Below are 21,713 nucleotides of genomic sequence, written 5' to 3' on the forward strand. Positions count from 1 at the left end.
AACCCTGCAGTCTTCAGTCATATGTAAGGAAGAGCAGCCTGTTCTCAGGCCATGAGAAGCATCAAGAGGAAAGAAGAATGAGAGAGAGTAAGCAGGCTGGGGAGAGCAAAGGTTTGACAGCCTACAATGGTAGAAACAAGGGGTCCCATGTCAGAAGCATGAGCTGATAATTGCCAGAAGCAGAGGGGAGGGTATAGGTCTGGGAAGATGAGAGGGAGCGTGTCCAGAAGTCAAACAAGGACTGGTACTTATCCCAAATCCATAACACCTCATTAGTCTCTGGGGACTTTGATGTTATCTAAAGAAGAAGGAAAAGGAGGTTAAAAAATCTGAATTTTTCCTCCTCAGTATCCTAAATTGACCAGGCTTACTCTGATTCAATTAAAACATTTGACTGATAAGCTTATGCTTTCTACAAACATGTTACAAAGGGGACTTCAGCTGGAAACTATGTTTGGTCACAGAAAAATAATGGAAGTTACATTATCTGTGCATCTGGTTTGTGGCCTAAGAAATAGTATAGTTATATACTATTTGAAAAACTTAAATACTTAATAGTTTTTAAAAATCTACACAGTACTTGGATACATTTTCTTCTGTCTCATGTTTTCTGTCAGGATCCAAGAAAACACCTCTGCTGAATGAGACAACAGCTATTTGGGTCATCATGGATAATTCTCAAAAAACATGGCATTGAGTGGAAAGCTAAACATAAATGAATTTATATGACATGATTCCATTTTCACCAAGTTTTAAAATAAGCAAAACTAAGCTATATATTGTTTAAGGTTATACAAAGGTATAATTATCACAAAATTCAGGGTAGTGATTAGATCATGGAAGGAAGAGAAGGAAAGAAATGATTAGAGAAGGACGTATAGAACTACTAAGGCATGGCACAATATTCTATTTCTTGGCCTAGATGGTGGGTTTCCTCCCTCTCTCCCTTTCTCTTTTGTTCCTTCTTCCTTTCCTCTGTTCCTCCCTCTCTCCCTCTCTCCCCCTCTCTGTCTCTCCTATTTTTTTTTCAACATATAATTGTTTGAATTTCGAATTCATGACAGTCACTGTTCTAAGAGCTTGGAATACATCAGTGATCAAAACAAACATCCTTGTTCTCATGAACCTTATTTTTAATGGGGTAAGAGAGACAATAAAAATTAAGGCTAATAAGGCAATTATTTATAGACTAGACAGTGTTGTGTTATGGGGAAATAGTTGGTGGGGGTTATCGGGGGCAAGGGAGGAACATGGGTGGAATTTGAAAATTTTTTCCAGGGGAGGAGTCATTCATTGACAAGGTGACAGCTGAAGCTGGACTTGAAAGCAGAGAGGGAGGCAGCTATGTTGTATTTGGGGGAGAGGCGTTTCTAACAATGATGCCGGTACAAAGCTCTTAAAGCAGAAAGGTATCTGACATGTTATAAGACAGGAAAAAAAAGAACAGTGTGGAGGTCAGTGTGTCTGGAGTAAGGCAAGCGGGTAAGGAGAAGAGAAATGCAAATTGACTTAGCAAGATAAAGGAGGTGAGGGTGGATCACAGAAAGCTTTATGGGCAGCAGTATGTTGCACCAAGACCCAATTGTTACATTTCAGAAATTTTACAAACTATTTGTTAAAACTACTTCTTAAAAGTAAAATTATATAAACTTACAATTAAATAAACTGTATTCAAAAAAAAGGTGATAAATACTCAGAACTCATCATTGCCTAATTATTTTGATACATTTTACTATTATCTGTGTTGCGAGGTTATTTCTACCATATCTGTAAAATGCAAATATATAACATGCACCTTTTCCCAACTCCATGTTTAGAGAAATTATATGGATAGCTTGAAACTGGCCATGGTGGGGATATTCACACCATGGATATCATCAAACTTTCCGAATCGGGGCTCAAATTATTGTTTTATTGATGTCTAAAATGGTGGAGATAATGATAAAAATAGAGATTGAATTTAAGACTGTGTCATGTCTATAGCTGATACATTATAAATAGCACAAAAATTGAGGGAATTTTCTTCCAGCATTCAAATGCCACTAACCAATTAAACGACCAAGAAACCATTTGCATCTCTGATGAACAAGTAAAGTTGATATATGCCTTCTATGTTTTCTAAGTTCTGACATATATTTATGTACTTTCATCTTACTCCTTGATAGAAATGAACATATCAGTCTGAATGACACCCATTTGTCTGTTGCAACCATAAGTCGACAATGGACACAAGAGTTTGTCAAAAATCAGTGAAAGCATTCTGTGATAATCAATTAGCTGTATAGAATTTATAATAGATTATTGTATATTTTATTATTACTTATAAATTATGTGCTACTCATTCTTTATATTAATAAACCTGTATAGTAATAATAAACCTGTATATATACACACATATATATACATATATATATGTGTATATATACATACTTTTTTTGAACTAGTTGTTAAACTTTGCCAGCATACTACTTCTTTGTAGGCCACTATAATGATTGTCTATTATAAGAATGTACACTTTGTTATTTACTTATAAATAGTGCATATGTTTTTATGTATTCCTTTTCAGTATACTATATTTCACAATTAAAAAAAATAAAAAACTAAATAACTTTAAAAATCCTATGTAAACACTAAGGAAATTGAATCAGCAGATAAAATTATCCCACAAATAAAACACTAGACTTAATGGTTTTTAAAGATAGTTCTACCAATTTCACATAAGCTCAAGAATTTTAAAACTCCAACTCATTTTATGAGGCTAGTATAACCTCAATACTAAAACTAGACAAGGTCAGTATGAGAAAGAAAAATAACAGCTAATCTCACCCAAAAATATAAATTTTATAATGCCAGCCAAAGTAATACATACACTTTTACAAAGTTAATACCTAACAATTAAGTTGGGTTTATCCAAGGAATACAAGATAGTTCAACATTAGAAAATCTATTAATATAATTCACTGTATGAACCAATTAAAAAGAAAAATAGTGAATTATTTTAAAAAGCTACAGAAAAGACATTTGTTAAAACTAAACACTTTATTTTAAATTTATTTTCTTAATATTGATGGGAAATTAACTTCATAAAGAGCAGATCAGAGAAAGTAAGAAATATCACACTTATGCTGAAACATTAAACATCTTCCCTTTAAATTCAGAGACAAGCTGAATGCCATTATCACTTCCATTTCAGGTCATTCTGGATAAACTTGCTAGTGCAGTTGACTCAAGAAAAACAATTATAAAAGATATACATTTCAGAAAGGAAAAAACTGTCATTATTTGCAGAAGATAAGTATTCAAAGGCAAATTGGATTTGTATACACCTGCAAGAAATACTCATTCACAAAATCAATAAAAAATATTAAATACTGATGGAAAATCCAACAAAATATATTCAGAAATTTAAAATATAGTTTCGTTAATTATAAATATTAAGTGATTACATAACATATTATATGCTTAGTATGGTGCCTAACATCTAATATCACTATCAAATATTTTCCATCATCATTACTATTGTTATTATTATCAAAGAAAAATGAGCTTTCTGAGAAACATGAAAGAAGACATAGGAATGATAAGATATATATGAATAGGATGACTCAATACCATAAAGATGACAATTCTCCCCAAACTGATATCAAAGAAATTCTAATCAAAATCCTATTTTTTTCCTTCGTCTTTGGTGGAACAGATGAGCTACTAAGCCAAAAGCAGGTCTCAAAATGCTCAAATGAATAATATTATATTGAACATATTCTATGACTCTCAAGCAATTATGTAGGAAGTAAGTCACAAAAAGAAACTAGAAAACACTGCTATGTTTGAGATTTTTAATACATATTCTAAAATGTCAAGCTTGCCTTAAGCTAGCTCTAGGTTTCCTTCTGGTTCTAAACAGCTGTGATTTGGGCACAGTGCAACTCCAGTAGCGTCTCAGTTCCCATGTTGCTTCCTTTTCTCACTTCTTAATCATCTTTGAGCCTAGTATTTTGGGGTCTGAATCAATATCAAATAAATCAGAAAATTACTCAGTACAGTAAAAAACATAGTGCATTCCATTCCAGACTGACCACCCAGATTTCATTCTGGGACATAACTAGTTTTCTCAAGTACACATTCTCTTTGAGAAGATGGAAAAGAAAACAGATCTGGGATTGATTTATGGTTTTTATTCCAATCTAGGTGGATTTGGTGGACCTGGGTCCATTTGGAATTCTTGTGTCTAAAGAGGAACCAGTCTCTCAGGTGACTTACAAAAGCAACCCTTCTGCTTCAAGGGAGAACAGATATTTGTGTTTGCCATTCAGGTACTGTTCTAAACACAACCTAATCTACTCCAGCTCAGCTTCAGACCCAGGTGTTGCTCATGACGCAGGATGGCAGGCCACCAGTGAAAATGAGTTACTTTTATATGGCACTTTAAAATGTATACATTTCTTTCCTGTATAGGACTTCCTTGGTTGTTAATTGGGGGCATCTCTCACCCACTGGCCATCAGTATAGGCAAATGTACTCTTTTATTTTTTCTCATTTCCTTGGTGCCTTGTTCTCAAAGCTGCATCACAGACATTCAAAACTCTGGAGCATAAATGCGGATTGGTCAGAATTTATGGGAATGTCTGCTCCTTCATTAGGACAAATAGGATTTTCCCAATAATAACATGTACTGAGGGTAAGAAAAGTTATGTGATTGGCCTGAGACTCCATAGGTAGAAATAGAAAAGTGACTTTCCTCACCATTTCCCTCTACCTGCCTCACTAGAGGACAGTCACACACCCTCTTAAAATCTCCTGTTTGCTCTTAAGTAATACAGAAAAACATAGAGACTGGGCAGAGACTTAAGATGCTGAGGAAAGCTGAACAGACAATGAAGGCATTTTCCTCACACTAAATGGATAAATTTAACCAAAAACAGTTTGGGTTGGAGGAAAGAATTTTTTCCTTTTTGTGTTTGCCATTCACTGGCTTTACTTTTTGAAAACACACTGTGTCAAAAAGGAATGCATTTACATACAACATTCTTAAACAGATTGTTCTCAGATCCTTAATAGAAGGCTTACTGAATGAAATGACTCTTTAAAAAAGTGTTTTGTTTTAGTGATGACCCAGGAGCTACAAACCTTGGGGCCTAAGCATCCACACCTTCTACTGCTCTAGGATTAGTGGGATGTTTTTGAGACAACTATGAAATATAGTTTCAGAGCCGGCATGATGATGACCAAACATCCGGGATTCTGCTCAGAACCGTGATGTTTAATCAAGCATCATATAACCTGCTTATTTTCATCTCAATGCAATAAGGAAAACTTCATCTTCAGTATATTTAAGACCAGAGGTGATGGCAATGGGAAATTACAATGGCAGTATCTGATACACACTGATTTTAAAATAGATGTCTATTCTAGTTGCTGTGCTTTCACAGCAGATCACATTTTAAAATTTTTTATTATGAAATATTCTATTCATAAAAAATGGATATTTACATATATAAAGCATATATGTTAGGTATAACCATAATCACCAAATGAACATGTATGTCTAGAACCCAACCAAAGAAGTAAAATATTACTAACTCCTAAATAAATTCTCCATCCTTTCCCTAGATTCTCCATTCTGAATATTTTCCCCATCATTCTTTAGTTTTATCATGTGTGTATTCTAAAACCTATTATTCAGTTTTTAGTTTTTTTAAACTTTCTATAAATGGTATCTTGCTATATTATAGCAGCTTGCATATTTTGCTTAATATCATTTGTGTCTTTCATCCCTGTTGATATTCACAGTGAAGTTTTATTTTTCTTAACAGCTGTATGCTGGTTCATAATATGAATATGAATCACAGCTTATGAATTCATTTTACTGTTGTTTGCAGATTTTTGCACTCATGAACAATGCTGCAATGGATGTTTTGCTCATGTCTTCTGATGCACATGAGCAAAAGTCTCTCTAAGGTAAAAATACAGAAGTGAGATTGTTGGGAAATATGGCACGTGCATCTTCAGCTTTTTTTTTTTTTTTTTTTTTTTTTGCGGTACGCGGACCTCTCACTGCTGGGGCCCCTCCCGTTGCAGAGCACAGGCTCAGCGGCCATGGCTCACGGGCCCAGCCGCTCCGCGGCATGTGGGATCTTCCCGGACCGGGGCACGAACCCGTGTCCCCTGCATTGGCAGGCGGACTCTCAACCACTGCGCCACCAGGGAAGCCCCAGTTCATTTCATTTTTACTTTTCTTCTTCAAAATCATACATAAGGTTTTCCTATCTCTCTTGGACCCAAACCAATGATGTGACATCATGTTACCCATCTAACACATTGCCTACATTATTCCCACTTGCCCAATTTCCCTGTTTCACTTGCCTCCTGTTATTTCTTGCATGTCAGCCAAGCTCCACATCCCAGATATTGTGCTAGTCATTTCCTCTTTCTGAAAACTTATTCCCCCACCTCTTATGCCAGACCTCCCCATAAGTCTTTCTAACCTCCTCCATGTATTTATTTACATTATCACTTTCTCAGTAAAGCCTTTCCTAGCCACCTTATTTAAAACTTCAGTCCTGCTCCTAATTCCCATTCTTTCATGAAGGTAGGTATTATTGTCTCTTTAGTTTTTTACTGTATCCCAGAAGCACAGTAAATAATAATTACAATAATAAAAGCCAACTCATGTAGTAGCTACTATTTTAGGTACTTGTAAGTAGATTACGTAAATCAACTCATTTAATTCTCCCAAAAACCGACGTGGAGAGAGAGGACTTCCCGTTAGAGTGATGTAAAGAGGCCGAGGGTTTCCTCTCCACAGAAAACAAGTATACAGTTGGAAAACATTAACAAAAACAACTATTCCATCACACCGGAAATCAATCAAGGCAACACAACACTCTGAGAAGCATTTATTGAAAAATTTCTGGAGATTTAGGTAAGAACAAGAGGAACCTGTGACCTTCTTGCCTGGAGCTACTCCCAACCTCCTCCGCCAACCCCAGCTTGAGAGTGGAAAACAGCTTTGCTGCCAGAGGAGGTAGACTCAGTTTGGGTTGGGACAAGAGGGAAACAAAACCCTGTTTTCTCCAACATAAAGGTGGATTTAGTTTAGAATAAACAGGGAAAACCCACAGCTTTGCAAGCCTGAGATTGTGGTCCAAGTTTGGGGTAACTGGTAGACCAGCAGGATTTAACAGAAAAATCCTAGCAATCAAAGAGCCCTGGAAGAGCTGAGATAGCTCTCCACTGATTATCTGAGGAACATCTCTGACTGGCTGAGGAAGAACCTTGAGAGGGTCTTCCTGCACTAGTTTGATTTTTCAAAACAATGTTAGAAAGCAGTCTCATATTCTTGAATTTCAAGAAGATGTTTTAAATGTTAATTATTAAATATAAAGTCTGTATTTCTAAAACTTTAAAAAATATCAGTTACAAAGTTTTCTAAGGTTTTTGTGTTATTTGGTGGAAAGGTAAAATTATTGGTTAACCTCTTTGTTATTTACTATTGATTATACATTTAAAATCTTCTAATTAATTATGAGAATAATAGGAATAGAGTGCAAATGTTTCAAACCATAAAGGAAATAAATTAGGATAGAACAAAAACTTAAGCAGTAAAAATGAAGGCAAGAAAAGTGGGGAAAAAAATAGTAGATTAGGACTATCCCCCTGAATTAAAAAAATGGACAGATATTGAATTTTCTTGAATGTTCTTTCTGCGTCCTTTGAGAAGCATTTTTCACCTTTTATCATTAATATGGTGAATTGCAGTAATAGAATTTTTAAATGTAAAACCAAATTTGCACTTCTGGCATAAACCCGACGTGGTAATAAATTCAGTCTGCAAACCTATGACTTCAGTAGAGGTAAACAGGTGCCCTCAGGAGAGATTGTGGCTCCAAAGTTTCCTTATTTCTCTGAATTTCTGTTTTATCTTTATTTGGACAGGTCCTAAGGGTGTCAATTTCTTTTCAACAATATTTCATCCAGCATTGTTAGTTGTTTTTACCATATTTCTTTAAGTTTATCTAGATCACCATTGCATTGGAAATAGAAACCAAGTGTACAATTTTATAAATAATGAAAATTGGACATTATTTGCTTTATTCAAACTATGTGTACTCTACACAAATACCCCTTGGAAATTATATTATCAAAATACTTTATAATTTTAATTTGCTTAAAGCCAGACTTCCTGTGCTCAAATCTTGGTTCTACATTTTCTAACTGCAGAACTAAGTTATTATTACTCAATTCCAGAAATGTAAGTTGAAAACTTTATGCAAATCTAAAATTTACCTCTGTGTGCAACACAACATTCAATAGATCACAGTGCCAGAAAGTTTATTAGAAAGGGAGCAATTGTAGCCCTAATACAATTTTGACACAATGTTTTCTTTTATGACAAATAGGTTCCAGGTGATGGGTTGATATTTGGGGTTCACTGTTGTTCATTTTAGTTAAAACTTTCTTAGAACAGAGTGTATCTTGGTCAATTGGATTCTTTGGATTTGTTGAAGATAAATATTTCAAGTCACTTTTTTCAAACTTTCTTGAAAGATATGGGACAGTAAAATAGGAGGGAGTGGGAAAAACCTTGGGGTAAAGAATCAGTTTTGACTCTAGTGCTTAGAAGCTGTGTGATCCTCGGTTTCCAAAAGTATAAAATGGGGATAATACTTTCTACTTCACAAGGTTGTAGGAGAAAATAGGACAATACGTCTAAAATGCCTGGTACATAGGAGGGGTTTCAGAAATCTTGTTTCCCTCCTCTCTTCCCTTCATTGCTGAAAATCTAATATATTCATTCATTTTCCTTTCTGAATGAATATATTCAAAGTGAAGTTTAAGCATTCATTCTTTCATTCAAAACCACATTCAGTAAATAATTTTACAGCACCTGTAGTATGCCAGGGACATGCCAGCTCTGAGAAATAATGACAATACAATAGATATTGTTCCTGTTTTCAAACAGCTTATGGTCTAGCGATTTATATCTTATAGTGCTTCAGGGTCAATATCATGAGTATAATTTGTTCATATAGAGGGGAAATTCTAGTCACTTGAAGTCTCCAGTTAGATGGGTTTGAAAATGTTTTAGTATGGTCATCTGGATCTTGTATTGTGTGATGTTTTTTATTGAGTGACAATAACGTATGACTACAAAGACCCTTCGTAAGGGCCAGGAATAGCTATATAATTGCAAGGCGCAGTGCCAAATAAAAATAAGGCCCCTAGCTCCAAATTTTTTAAGAATTTCAAGATGATGATACTAGAGTATTTAATTATGCATAGGCCATTCTGAGTGGGGGGTGGGGGAGGAACTGTGTGATCACACAGGTTATACATCGAGGAAGTGGTCCTTGTAACGGCTGTATAGAGCCACAAATGTTTGGGAAACTGTTTCCTTTCAACTAAGATCAGACTTAAGTGGCTGGGAGAACACAAGTTACAGACTCAGATGAAGGCATTAGATTGGTATTTTTTAAAGTTTTCTAATAGCAGAGGTGGAGAAATAATGCAGCCCCATCCAGGATTAACTATTTAATTAAACAAATATTTACTGAGTGCCTGTGATATGCCCAGCACTGTACCAGGAGCTGAGGAAACCCTGGGAAACACAGTAGACCACGACCCGACTTTTGAAGATTGTACGTTCCCATGTGGAAGACAGAGGATAAGGAAAGGAATAAATCAACATCATTGATTATGGACTAGTGATACCACTTTGAAATGACTAAACTGGGTTTGAATAGGGGAAACCAGGACAGAGGACATTACTTTTAGTGGTCAAGGAGGGTCTCTTTGGTGGGCGGCCTAGCATGGGGTTTTAGGGCACTGCATTTGTAGAGGAAGAATGAATTTCAGCTCCTTCACTTACTAGTTGTGGGATTTGAGGCCAGTCACATAACTGTCCTCTGCCTCAGTTTCCTTATCTGTAAAATGGGAATGATAACAGTAAGATCCATGTGAGAATTTAAAAAGTTATTAAGTACTGTGTTTTTCAAATTAGAAATAAAATACAGATTGCAGAGGGAGGAACACTCCAGCCAAGGAATGAATCAGCCAGCCAAGAAGGAATCAGCCTTGCAAAAGCTCCAAGAGGAGAATTCCTGGCTGAAGAAACAATCATTGCAAAGGCCCTGGGGTGTTATAAGAACCTGCCAGAATGCCACTGTACAGGGAGTATAAAGCATGAGAGAGATAGGTCTATGGGATGCAGCATGAAAGGAGATGGGCCAGATGTGGAATTTGAAAGCTAATTTCCTGCATGAAGGATAATGACTGATACTAACTCACATGCCTTGGAAACCAAATAGACTAATTAATCTGAATAAAAAACATGTCAGAAATACAGAGCTAGCCTCCCATTTGTTTTCTTTGGTAGCCGATTACAAACGATTCTCCCAACTCATCCGTGAACCTGTCAGCCAAAGAAGTAACTTAGCAAAGCTGAAAAAAACATATACTCAAATCTCTAACACTAAGTGTTGCATTCCTAATGCAACACAAAACTACTTGGAAAGCCTAAAACACAGGATCAAAGGCACCTCTAGAAATGAACAGGACGTTACTGTGCCACATAAAGTCTTGTCTCTCTTTTATTGTCCCATCCTTCACATCCACTTCACTGCCACCCATGTCAATACTTCTGCAGCCCACATGGCACAAACAGAGCAGAATGTCTTTTTATTTAACATACAAACCAATTTTCTTATGAGTAGTCAAAGGGTAGCCAAATTCTAAACACCTCCAAGGGCTTGCATATTTTATAAAAGAAGAAATCTAGGGGGAAAAAATCCAACATCTCAGAGGAGGAGTTAGGACAGAGAGAGATGGTAGTAAACCTTCATAAACAACCGTACCTTGAGCAGCTAATTCTTTCCACCTCTCTTTGTTCTGCTGGATGATGTCCGCCAGGTTGTTTTTGAAGCTCTTCAGGTCCACGCTTGCAAGGGAGTAGTCTGGGGAATAGGTTCCATCATTCATGGTGCCTTTCATATTTGATCGTCTAGAGGAATGAGAAAGATGTGATAACATAAAGGTGCTTGAGCTAATAGTAACCACCAAAGAAAACAGGAAATACCAAGGGCAGTATATGGGATGAGGAAGCAAAGCCTGAAACACGTTACAAAACCAGCTACAGAAGCAGGAAGGCAGCTGCTCAGGCCCAGTTTTGAGCACCTGTCAGAGCTGCTCACCTCCTACCTTCCTCCCCTCATGGAGAGGGCCAGGCTCTGTTGGGATTCCCAGAGCAGCAGGTCAGGGCCCACATGTATTATGGGGTGTGGGTGGGTGAGGCCTAATTAGAGCAGCAGAACCTTGAGATGAGCTGACTTAGTGGTGAGTCCACTGGTGAGCAGCACAGCGGCATCACCGTTCTGGAGCTAAAAGTGGGGTAATGGTCCCTGCCCTTCCGTCACCATTTAATCTCTAGGATAATGTGGATCTTTCTCAGGTAGAACATTGCCTCAGTTTCCTCATTAGGGCAACATTTAGGAAATGCTGGTATGTTATTTGGAAAAACTATGTGTTCAGATGGACAAGAATTTAGCATAATTTTTCTGCAACTGGAAGTTTTAAATAACATGCCTTAACACATTTATCATTGAAAAAAATCTAGATTGAAATATTTTAAGTTACATGTTATACAGATCCACTGTATTCATGTCATCTAAAAGGCTAACTTTGATGTAGGCATCTTTCTAGACATACAACTGGGCTGTGATTGATTTGTTAGCAAGCCAACACAATGCCCGTCTCCCAACTGCCCACCACTACCAGACATGTTACTATATCCAGGACATAATTCATACATTTTAATGAAAATTAAAATAATATTTATTCTCTTGAGTATTGAATACAATTCTGTTATACTCCTTAGTACTTTGATATTTTTTGTAGTGGACATCAAATTCCTAATTTCAAAGGCAGATGCAATATATTGTAGAGCCATTAGGTGGCAATACTACCTAATAATTCTGCTAAGAATTTCCTGCCTAATGTAAGGAATAATAAAGATAACCATAAGTAAAAAGGAAAAGATGCAAAAAAGAAAACATCAAACCTGCTTGCTCCATAGGAAGGAGTTTTGGTTTTTGAGTCTTCCTCTATAAGAGGAATAATAATTTTCTCTGTTGAGTCTGTCAGAAGAGAAAATGTTGGCTCTACTATGAAATCAATGAAACCTACAAAAGCAAAAACATAAATAAATATATTCAAGTGTTACAATTTCCTGAATTCTAACATTAGTAATAATGCAGAGATTCTGATGCTCCTGATAACAACTTTCAACTACAACATTGGTTCAGCTTACCCCTTGCAATTTTTTTTTTTTTTCCCCCCGGTACGCGGGCCTCTCACTGGTTGCGGAGCAGAAGCTGCGCGCGCAGGCCCAGCGGCCACGGCTCACAGGCCCTGCCGCTCCGCGGCATGCGGGATCCTCCCAGACCGGGGCACAAACCCGTGTCCCCTGCATCGGCAGGCGGACTCCCAACCACTGCGCCACCAGGGAAGCCCATTGCAATTATTTTTAATCCAATAACACAATCTTTAGAGAGAGTTTAACTGTTCTACAAAATCATCTCTCAAGCAGTGGAAGTGATACAATTTAAGCTTGCTAACTCAAGTGTATTGGGTTTCCTACTTAATATTCAGCCTCATCTTATTGTTAACAATAATTTCAGATCTAACCAGAGTCAATCTATTTTCCTCTGTTAATGAGAGGGATCACTCTTCTTTCTGAAAGGTCTTCATTTGTTCGTTGAATTTTATTATTGACTAACAAGAAATAATATGTAAGCTCCAAAGAAACTATATAATTGAAGTTTTTTTCTCAAGCCACAGGAAGGCAACCACTTTTTTTCTCACACTGTATCAGTCAGAGCTTTCTGCCAGTGTGTTAATATTTCAAATTGCTGTTTATTATTCCCAGGATGTAAAGCTTTAAGTTCGCAACCTGTGGGCGTATTCTGTTAAATCAGAACGGAGAACAGCATTAATCCCGCCACTTTGAGATGACAGGATTGAATAAAGAATTTTACATTGAAAGTACTCATCAAACTAGAAAATGACACACACAGAGAATGGGGCACGGTCCTTTAGGAGCATTTACCACCTGTGTTTAGGTGGAGGAGGAGACAAGCTCTGTGTACATTCAACACCCGAGGTCCCAGGAGAGGTGTGGTGCTGGAAATCAAGCACTTGTTGCCTTAAACACAACTGGGAGCAACAGACTACCATCTGAATATAAGAGAACACTGCGGGGATGCTTTTTAAATGATAGTGTCCTGGGAACTATCTATATTTAAAAAGTATCCTATCCATCAGAAACTTGGATAAAGTAATTCACATTTCAAGTAATTTTATTCACCATAGCATACATTAAGATGCATTTTTTTTTTTTTTTTTTTTTTTTTTTTTTGTGGTACGCGGGCCTCTCACTGCTGTTGCCCCTCCCGTTGCAGAGCACAGGCTCCGGACGCGCAGGCTCAGCGGCCATGGCTCACGGGCCCAGCCGCTCCGCGGCATGTGGGATCTTCCCGGACCGGGGCACGAACCCGTGTCCCCTGCATCGGCAGGCGGACTCTCAACCACTGCGCCACCAGGGAAGCCCTAAGGTACATCTTTAATTCAAAAATTTCAAGAGTTTTGTGTTTGAATTGATGACTTCAAGTTGAGTCAATGTTAATTGACCACCAGGGTGTTCTTTCACGTTTTGTCTATGGTTTTAAATGCCTGGGATCTAGAGACTATCAAATGAGTCACCTCTACTAACATGGCAGCAATTTACATTACGGCAATAAGCCTCACACACTTCTATTCTTCTCAGCTTGCCCAAGGAGGTCCTTAACCTGACATATTCACAACTTCTCAACGATGAGAGTCACCTGTGTTATGGTAGCTAGGAAAACAGCTGTTGGAACATGGGTAGGAAGAGGGGAAAGGTGAGAGCAAGAAGCTTTCTGACAGCTGACCACCACTTTGTAGGAGGTGGTACCAGACCAACTAGAGAGGTAAGGCAGTCATCTTTATATTTATTGATCATATAGATCAGTAATGAAGATGCTGGCCCAGGGAATAACTATTACAAATATATGAACCATGCAGCATAGCAATAATATGTTTTAATCATGGGTTGGACTTGAAGTCTCCAATATAAGCACAAATGAAAAGGATAAATATGGTTGGGAGCAATATCATTTTACAGATTTCCTGTTGTTGGCTTCCCTATTCATATCATAAGAATTTTTTTCCCAAAAGAATATGAGCTAGTATATTAAGAATATTATGCAAACAGTGATAACAGATATATTAATATTTTCATTGGATTGTCCTAAATACAAAGGATTAAATTACAGAAAATAATCAGCAACAAAACAAGAAATGCTGTCTCTTGCAAAAGAAGAAAGTCCTCTATTTTGTAAAAGGATTACAAAGAGAATAACAATTATTATTCACTAATACTGCTTTATTGAGTTCATTTTGTGAGAATGTTTCAAAATTCTTCATTCACCACCATATAGATCAGTCTAAAGATCAAATTCATCATGAATATGGAGTGAGGTTTTCATGGGTGAACAACATCATGTATCCATTTGAAAACTGACAGGCACACACCCGCTCTCCACTACCACCAATCCTCAGTATTACCTATTTGGGACTGCGCCACCATCGTTGACTTCCGATCACAAAGTGGGGAAAATGGAAGCCCTAATTCAGCTTCTTTATCTCCCTGCGGAAAGGAAAGCCCATTAGTACAGACTTGGTGTGGAGAAACTAAAAGCAGCTTAGATAAAAAGGCTTAAAAAGCTGCATATTTTATTTCTTAATTAGCATTGTGTATTTATCACAAAACAAAAAGCTATTGTTCAAGTTCATATAATTTTACTCACATGGTCTCCTTTTGGGGATATGTTGCATATGGCACACATTGCAGAAGTAAAAAAACATGAACATTTTCAGCACCTAGAGACTCCACATTGGTATTACAACCCCTTGATTATAAAGAGACAAACCTTTGCTCTTTGGAATTTTCTAAAGTCACCATAAAATAGTCATCTCAGTGTGTTATTTGGCATTTAATTAACAATCCATCTCGTGGATTTTTCTGCTTCATTTTTCCATGTCAAATACATCAGCAGACCTTCAGTATCAAGAATTCATGATTGGATGGCTTTTTAAATTTAAAAGTGTATGAGCATTTTGAAACATCTTTTTACTTATTAACCAAGTTTTACTGAATCTCCTACAGCAAGTAATGAGGAATATCTGCAACATTCTTACATTCTGTGTGCATAAATTTTATTTTAATGTATTCTTCTCAGAGAAAATTGAAATGTCAATGATTTTTTATTATTTGGTCTTATCAATTGTAGATTGAGCACAAAGGTTAAAGAATTCCATTTTTGTTTGGGTTAACATCATAATTAGATTTTCGTTTCCTGAAATAAAGGTGGCTGCTCTGGACAAAGCTTTATTATGATAAGGTTTATCAAACATTGATTCTTTGCATTCAAGATGTGCTCACAAAGAAAAAGGAGGTAGGATACTTCACTTGCCCCATTCACTTCAACTGCCCAGACATTTGAAAGAATGCTTTGGGTTCTATTTTCTCCTAATCTGTTGGTTGTATACCTTCATGGGGTACACTGGCCTTGCATAAGACCACAACTTAGAATATATGGTTGAGATCAGGGGACAAAAGGGAGTGGCCTTTACTTTGTAGCAGAGCCCATATTACAAGGCAAACCTGTCTGAGAACTTCAGTTTCCTTTGCTTCCTCTAGCAGCTTTTCATCCTGATCTTTACAACTTTATGTCAACATGTGGCTTTAAAGTTTTTATTGATGATGTTTTCTAGTGCATTTACGCTAAACTATGCCTCTGATTAGAAGGGAGAGAAAGTTTGAAATGAGAATTGCTTGGAAAAATCTAGATACAGTCACCAAAGAAGTAGGCAAAGTAGCTACAAATAGGAATGTCTCACTATGTCATGACTTAGAGAAAATAGGGCAAGAATTTCTGTGACCTTTCCCAGCAAGCCTCACCATTCCCCAAGAGAATAACATCCATTCCATTTGGAATTAATATTTATACTTGGCTTAAGGGACAGATGCGGGGGGGCAGAAATTACTGTGTCATTAGCCTTGGAGTTACAAGACGCAGAGCTAAATCACTGCTGTTCAACAGGCTGTCTCTGTTACTTCAGACACATCACAGACTTTGCCGAAATGAATTCTCCTCTGTTACCCAACTCAGTGATTTCGGTTGACTTGTTTTTAAGAATAAGGATATAATAGTATCTACCTAATAGGGTTATCCTGAGGTTATCTAAAATAATTTATGTGAAGCCTAAGGACACTGACTAATATATAGTCAATAGTCATTAAATGTTAGCTAATAAGAATCATAATTCATAATACTAGCTAAAACACAGAGCTGTGCAAATTAGAGGTATTTATGAAGTCTAATGCACATCTTGGATGGTATTAAACCACAAGGAAAAGGATTACTACTTAATTTACATGTAATGGGGAGGCACTGGCTTTTCCCCTCTTTATTCTATATGGAATTGACATAAGAGGAATTCTACTTTTGAAACACTAATTTGTTGGCAGTGTGGGAGATGGCTTGGGGTAAGTTTAGGGTGAGGCTTGTGCTTCAAACCTGAATGAAAAGGAGACTTTGGGGCCACTAATAGAAATAAGATGATCTGGATGAGGGTTTGATTTAAAGACTATTATGAATTTGATTTTAACATGTTGAGAATAAAGTGAAAGAATAATATTAATAACTTGCTAAAATATAGATGATATTACTATTATTAAAGTAGAAATAAGGCTACTCATAGACTTCATGGGAAATATGATATTGGGGATTCCTTTTTTAAAATTTAATTAATTAATTTTTTTATACAGCAGGTTCTTATTAGTCATCTATTTTATACATATTAGTGTATACATGTCAATCCCAATCTCCCATTTCCTCCCCCCCACCCCACCCCGTGCTTTCCCCCTTGGCATCCATATATTTGTTCTCTACATCTGTGTCTCTATTTCTGCCCTGCAAACCAGTTCATCTGCACCACTTTTCTAGATTCCACATGTATGCGTTAATATATGATATTTGTTTTTCTCTTTCTGACTTACTTCACTCTGTATGACAGTCTCTAGGTCCATACACATCTCTACAAATGACCCAATTTCATTCCTTTTTATGGCTGATGTAATATTCCATTGTATACATGTACCATATCTTCTTTATCCATTCTCCTGTCTATGGGCATTTAGGTTGCTTCCATGACCTGGCTATTGTAAATAGTGCTGCAGTGAACATTGGGGTTCATGTGTCTTTTTGAATTATAGTTTTCTCTAGGTATATGCCTAGTGGGATTGCTGCATTATTTGGCAATTCTATTTTTAGTTTTTTAAGGAATCTCTATACTGTTCTCCAGAGTGGCTGTATCAATTGACATTCCAAACAGTGCAAAAGGGTTCTCTTTTCTCCACACCCTCTCCAGCATTTGTTGTTTGTACATTTTCTGCTGATGCCCATTCTAACCAGTGTGAGGTGACACCTCACTGGAGTTTTGATTTGGATTTCTTGAATAATTAGTGATATTGAGCAGCTTTTCATGTGCTTCTTGGCCATCTGTATGTCTTCTTTGGAGAAATGTCTGTTTAGGTCTTCTGCCCATTTTTTGATTGGGTTGTTTGTTTTTTTATTATTGAGCTATATGAACTGTTTATATATTTTGGACATTAATCCTTTGTCCATTGATTTGGTTGCAAATATTTTCTCCCATTCTGAGGGTTGTCTTTTCATCTTGTTTATAGTTTCCTTTGCTGTGCAAAAGCTTTTAAGTTTCATTAGGTCCCATTTATTTATTTTTGTTTGTATTTCCATTACTCTAGGAGGTGGGTCAATCACAGATCTTGTGTGATTTATGTCAGAGTGTTCTTCCTATGTTTTCCTCTAAGAGTTTTATAGTGTCCAGTCTTACATTTAGGTCTCTAATCCATTTTGAGTTTATTTTTGTGTATGGTATTAGGGAGTATTCTAATTTCATTCTTTTACATGTAGCTGTTCACTTTTCCCAGCACCAGTTATTGAAGAGACTGTCTTTTCTCCATTGTATATCCTTGCCTCCTTTGTCATAGATTAATTGACCATAGGTGCATGGGTTTCTCTCTGGGCTCTCTATCCTGTTCCATTGATCTATATTTCTGTTTTTGTACCAGTACCATATTGTCTAGGTTACTGTAGCTTTGTAAAATAGTCTGAAGTCAGGGAGTCTGATTCCTACAGCTCCGGTTATTTTTTTTCTCAAGATTGCTTTGGCTATTTGAGGTCTTTTGTGTTTTCATACATATTTTAAGAGTTTTTTGTTCTAGTTCTGTAAAAAAAATGCCATTGGTAATTTGATAGGGATTGCACTGAATCTGTAGATTGCTTTGGGTAGTATAGCCATTTTCACAATGTTGATTCTTCCAATCTAAGAACATGGTATATCTCTCTATCTGTGACATCTTTAATTTCTTTCATCTGTGTCTTATAGTTTTCTGAGTACAAGTTTTTATCTCCTTAGGTAGGTTTATTCCTAGGTATCTTATTCTTTTTGTTGCAGTGGTGAATGGGATTATTTCCTTAATTTATCTTTCTGATCTTTTGTTGTTAGTTTATAGGAATGCAAGAGATTTCTGTGCATTAATTTTGTTTCCTGCTATTTTACCAAATTCATTGATTAGCTCTAGTAGTTTTCTGGTGGCATCTTTAGCTTTCTGTATGTATAGTATCATGTCATCTGCAAAGAGTGACAGTTTTACTTCTTCTTTTCTGATTTGGATTACTTTTATTTCTTTTTCTTCTCTGATTGCTATAGCTAGGACTTCCAAAACTATGTTGAATAATAGTGGTGAGAGGGGACATCCTTGTCTTGTTCCTGATCTAGAGGAAATGCTTTCAGTTTCTCACCATTGAGAATGCTGTTTGCTGTGGATTTGTTGTATATGGCCTTTATTATGTTGAGGTAGGTTCCCTCTGTGCCCACATTCTGGAGAGTTTTTATCATAAATGGGTGTTAAATTTTGTCAAAAGCTTTTTCTGCGTCTATTGAGATTGTCATATGGTTTTTATTCTTCAATTTGTTAATATGGTGTATCACATTGATTGATTTGTGTATGCTGAAGAATCCTTGTATCCCTGGGATAACTCCCACTTGATCATGGTGATATGATCCTTTTAATGTGTTGTTGGATTCTGTTTGCTAGTATTTGTTGAGGACTTTTGCATCTATATTCATCAGTGATATTGGTCTGTAATTTTCTTTTTCTGTAGTACCTTTGTCTAGTTTTGGTATCAGGGTGATGGTGGCCTCGTACAATGAGTTGGGAGTGTTCCTTCCTCTACAATTTTTTGGAAGAGTTTGAAAGGATGGGGGTTAGCTCTTCTAAATATTTGATAGAATTCACCTGTGAAGCCATCTGTCCTGGACTTTGTTTGTTGGAAGATTTTTAATCACAGTTTCAATTTCATTACTTGTCTGTTAATATTTTCTACTTCTTCCTGGTTCAGTCTTGGAAGGGTATACCTTTCTAAGAATTTGTCCATTTCTTCCAGGTTGTCCATTTTATTGGCATAGATTTGCTTGTAGTAGTCTCTTATGAGGCTGTGTATTTCTGTGGTGTCAGTTGTAACTTCTCCGTTTTCATTTCTAATTTTATTGATTTGAGTCCTCCTCCTCTTTTTCTTGATGAGTCTGGCTAATGGTTTATCAATTTTGTTTACCTTCACAAAGAACTAGATTTTAGTTTTATTGATCTTTGCTATTGTTTTCTTTGTATCTATTTCATTTATTTATGCTCTGATCTTTATGATTTCTTCCCTTCTACTAACTTTGGGTTTTGTTTGTTGTTCTTTCTCCACTCCCTTTAGGTGTAAGGTTAGATTGTTTGAGATTTTTTTTGTTTCTTGAGGTGCGATTGAATTGCTATAAACTTCCCTCTTAGAATTGCTTTTGCTACATCCCATAGGTTTCTGATCATCTTGTTTTCATTGTCATTTATCTCTAGGTATTTTCTGATTTTCTCTTTGATTTCTTCAGTGATCTCTTGTTATTCAGTAATGTATTGTTTAGCCTCCATGTGTTTGTGTTTTTATGGTTTTTTTCCCTGTAACTGATTTTTAATCTCATAGCGTTGTGGTCAGAAAAGATGCTTGATATGGTTTCAATTTTCTTAAACTTACCGAGGCTTGATTTGTGACCCAAGATGTGATCTATCCTGGAGAATGTTCCATGTGCACTTGAGAAGAAAGTGTAATCTGCTGTTTTCAGATGGAATGTCCTATAAATATCAATTAAATCGGGGCTTCCCTGGTGGCGCAGTGGTTGAGAATCTGCCTGCTAATGCAGGGGACATGGGTTCAAGCCCTGGTCTGGGAGGATCCCACATTCCGCGGAGCAACTAGGTCCGTGAGCCACAGCTACTGAGCCTGCGCGTCTGGAGCCTATGCTCCACAACAATAGAGGCCGCGATAGTGAGAGGCCCGTGCACTGCAATGAAGAGTGGCCCCCTCTTGCCACGACTAGAGAAAGCCCTCACAGAGAAACAAAGACCCAACACAGTAAAAATAAATAAATTAATTAATAAACTCCTACCCCCAACATCTTCTTAAAAAAAAAAATCAATTAAATCGATCTGGTCTATTGTGTCATTTGAAGCTTGTGTTTCCTATTAATTTTCTGTCTGGATGATCTGTCCATTGGTATAAGTGAGGTGTTAAAGTCTCCCACTATTATTGTGTTACTGTCGATTTCCTCTTTTATAGCTGTTAGCATTTGCCTTACGTTTTGAGGTGCTCCTATGTTTGGTGCATATATATTTATAATTGTTATATCTTCTTCTTGGATTGATCCCTTGATCATTATGCAGTGTCCTTCCTTGTCTCTTGTTACATTCTTTATTTTTTAAATCTAATTTATCTGATATGAGTATTGCTAATCAAGCTTTCTTTTGATTTCCATTTGCATGGAATAACTTTATCCATCCCCTCAATTTCAGTCTGTAGGTGTCCCTAGGTCTGAAGTGGGTCTCTTGTAGACAGAATATATATGGGTCTTGTTTTTGTATCCATTCAGCAAGCCTGTGTCTTTTGGTTGGAGCATTTTTTTTTTTTTTTTGCAGTACGCGGGCCTCTCATTGCTGTGGCCCCTCCCGCCGCGGAGCACAGGCTCCGAATGCACAGGTCCAGCTGCCACGGCCCACGGGCCAGCCGCTCCGCGGCATGTGGGACCCTCACGGACCAGGGCAGGAACCCGCGTCCCCTGCATCAGCAGGCAGACTGTCAACCACTGTGCCACCAGGGAAGCCCCTGGTTGGAGCATTTAATTCATTCACGTTTAAGGTAATTATCGATATGTATGTTCCTATTACCATTTTCTTAATTGTTTTGGGTTTGTTTTTGTAGGTCCTTTTCTTCTTTTGTGGTTCCCACTTAGAGAAGTTCCTTTAGCATTTGTTGTAGAGCTGGTTTGGTGGTGTTGAATTCTCTTAGCTTGTCTGTAAAGCTTTTGATTTCACCATTGAATATGAATGAGATCCTTGCCAGGTAGAGTAATCTTAGTTGTAGGTTCTTTCCTTTCATCCTTAAAATATGTAGTGCTACTCCCTTCTGGCTTGTAGAGTTTCTGCTGAGAAATCAGCTGTTAACCTTATGGGAGTTCCC

At 37.0% G+C, this 21,713-nt stretch overlaps 1 protein-coding gene across 1 annotated transcript in view; it reads right to left on the reverse strand.

The window, feature by feature from the left end:
• PDE1A (phosphodiesterase 1A) overlaps nt 1–21,713 on the reverse strand; it is a 263,294-nt gene that overhangs the window by 25,973 nt on the left and 215,608 nt on the right. Inside the window, exons 11-13 of the mRNA XM_079923669.1 lie at nt 14,641–14,722; nt 12,056–12,176; nt 10,854–10,999 (exon numbers count right to left, since the gene is read on the reverse strand). Of these exons, the coding sequence (XP_079779795.1) occupies nt 10,854–10,999; nt 12,056–12,176; nt 14,641–14,722 (349 nt within the window). The remainder of the gene's footprint in view (nt 1–10,853; nt 11,000–12,055; nt 12,177–14,640; nt 14,723–21,713) is intronic.

The sequence above is a fragment of the Stenella coeruleoalba genome, assembly GCF_951394435.1.
Source record: "Stenella coeruleoalba genome assembly, chromosome: 6".
Taxonomy (NCBI): domain Eukaryota; kingdom Metazoa; phylum Chordata; class Mammalia; order Artiodactyla; family Delphinidae; genus Stenella; species Stenella coeruleoalba.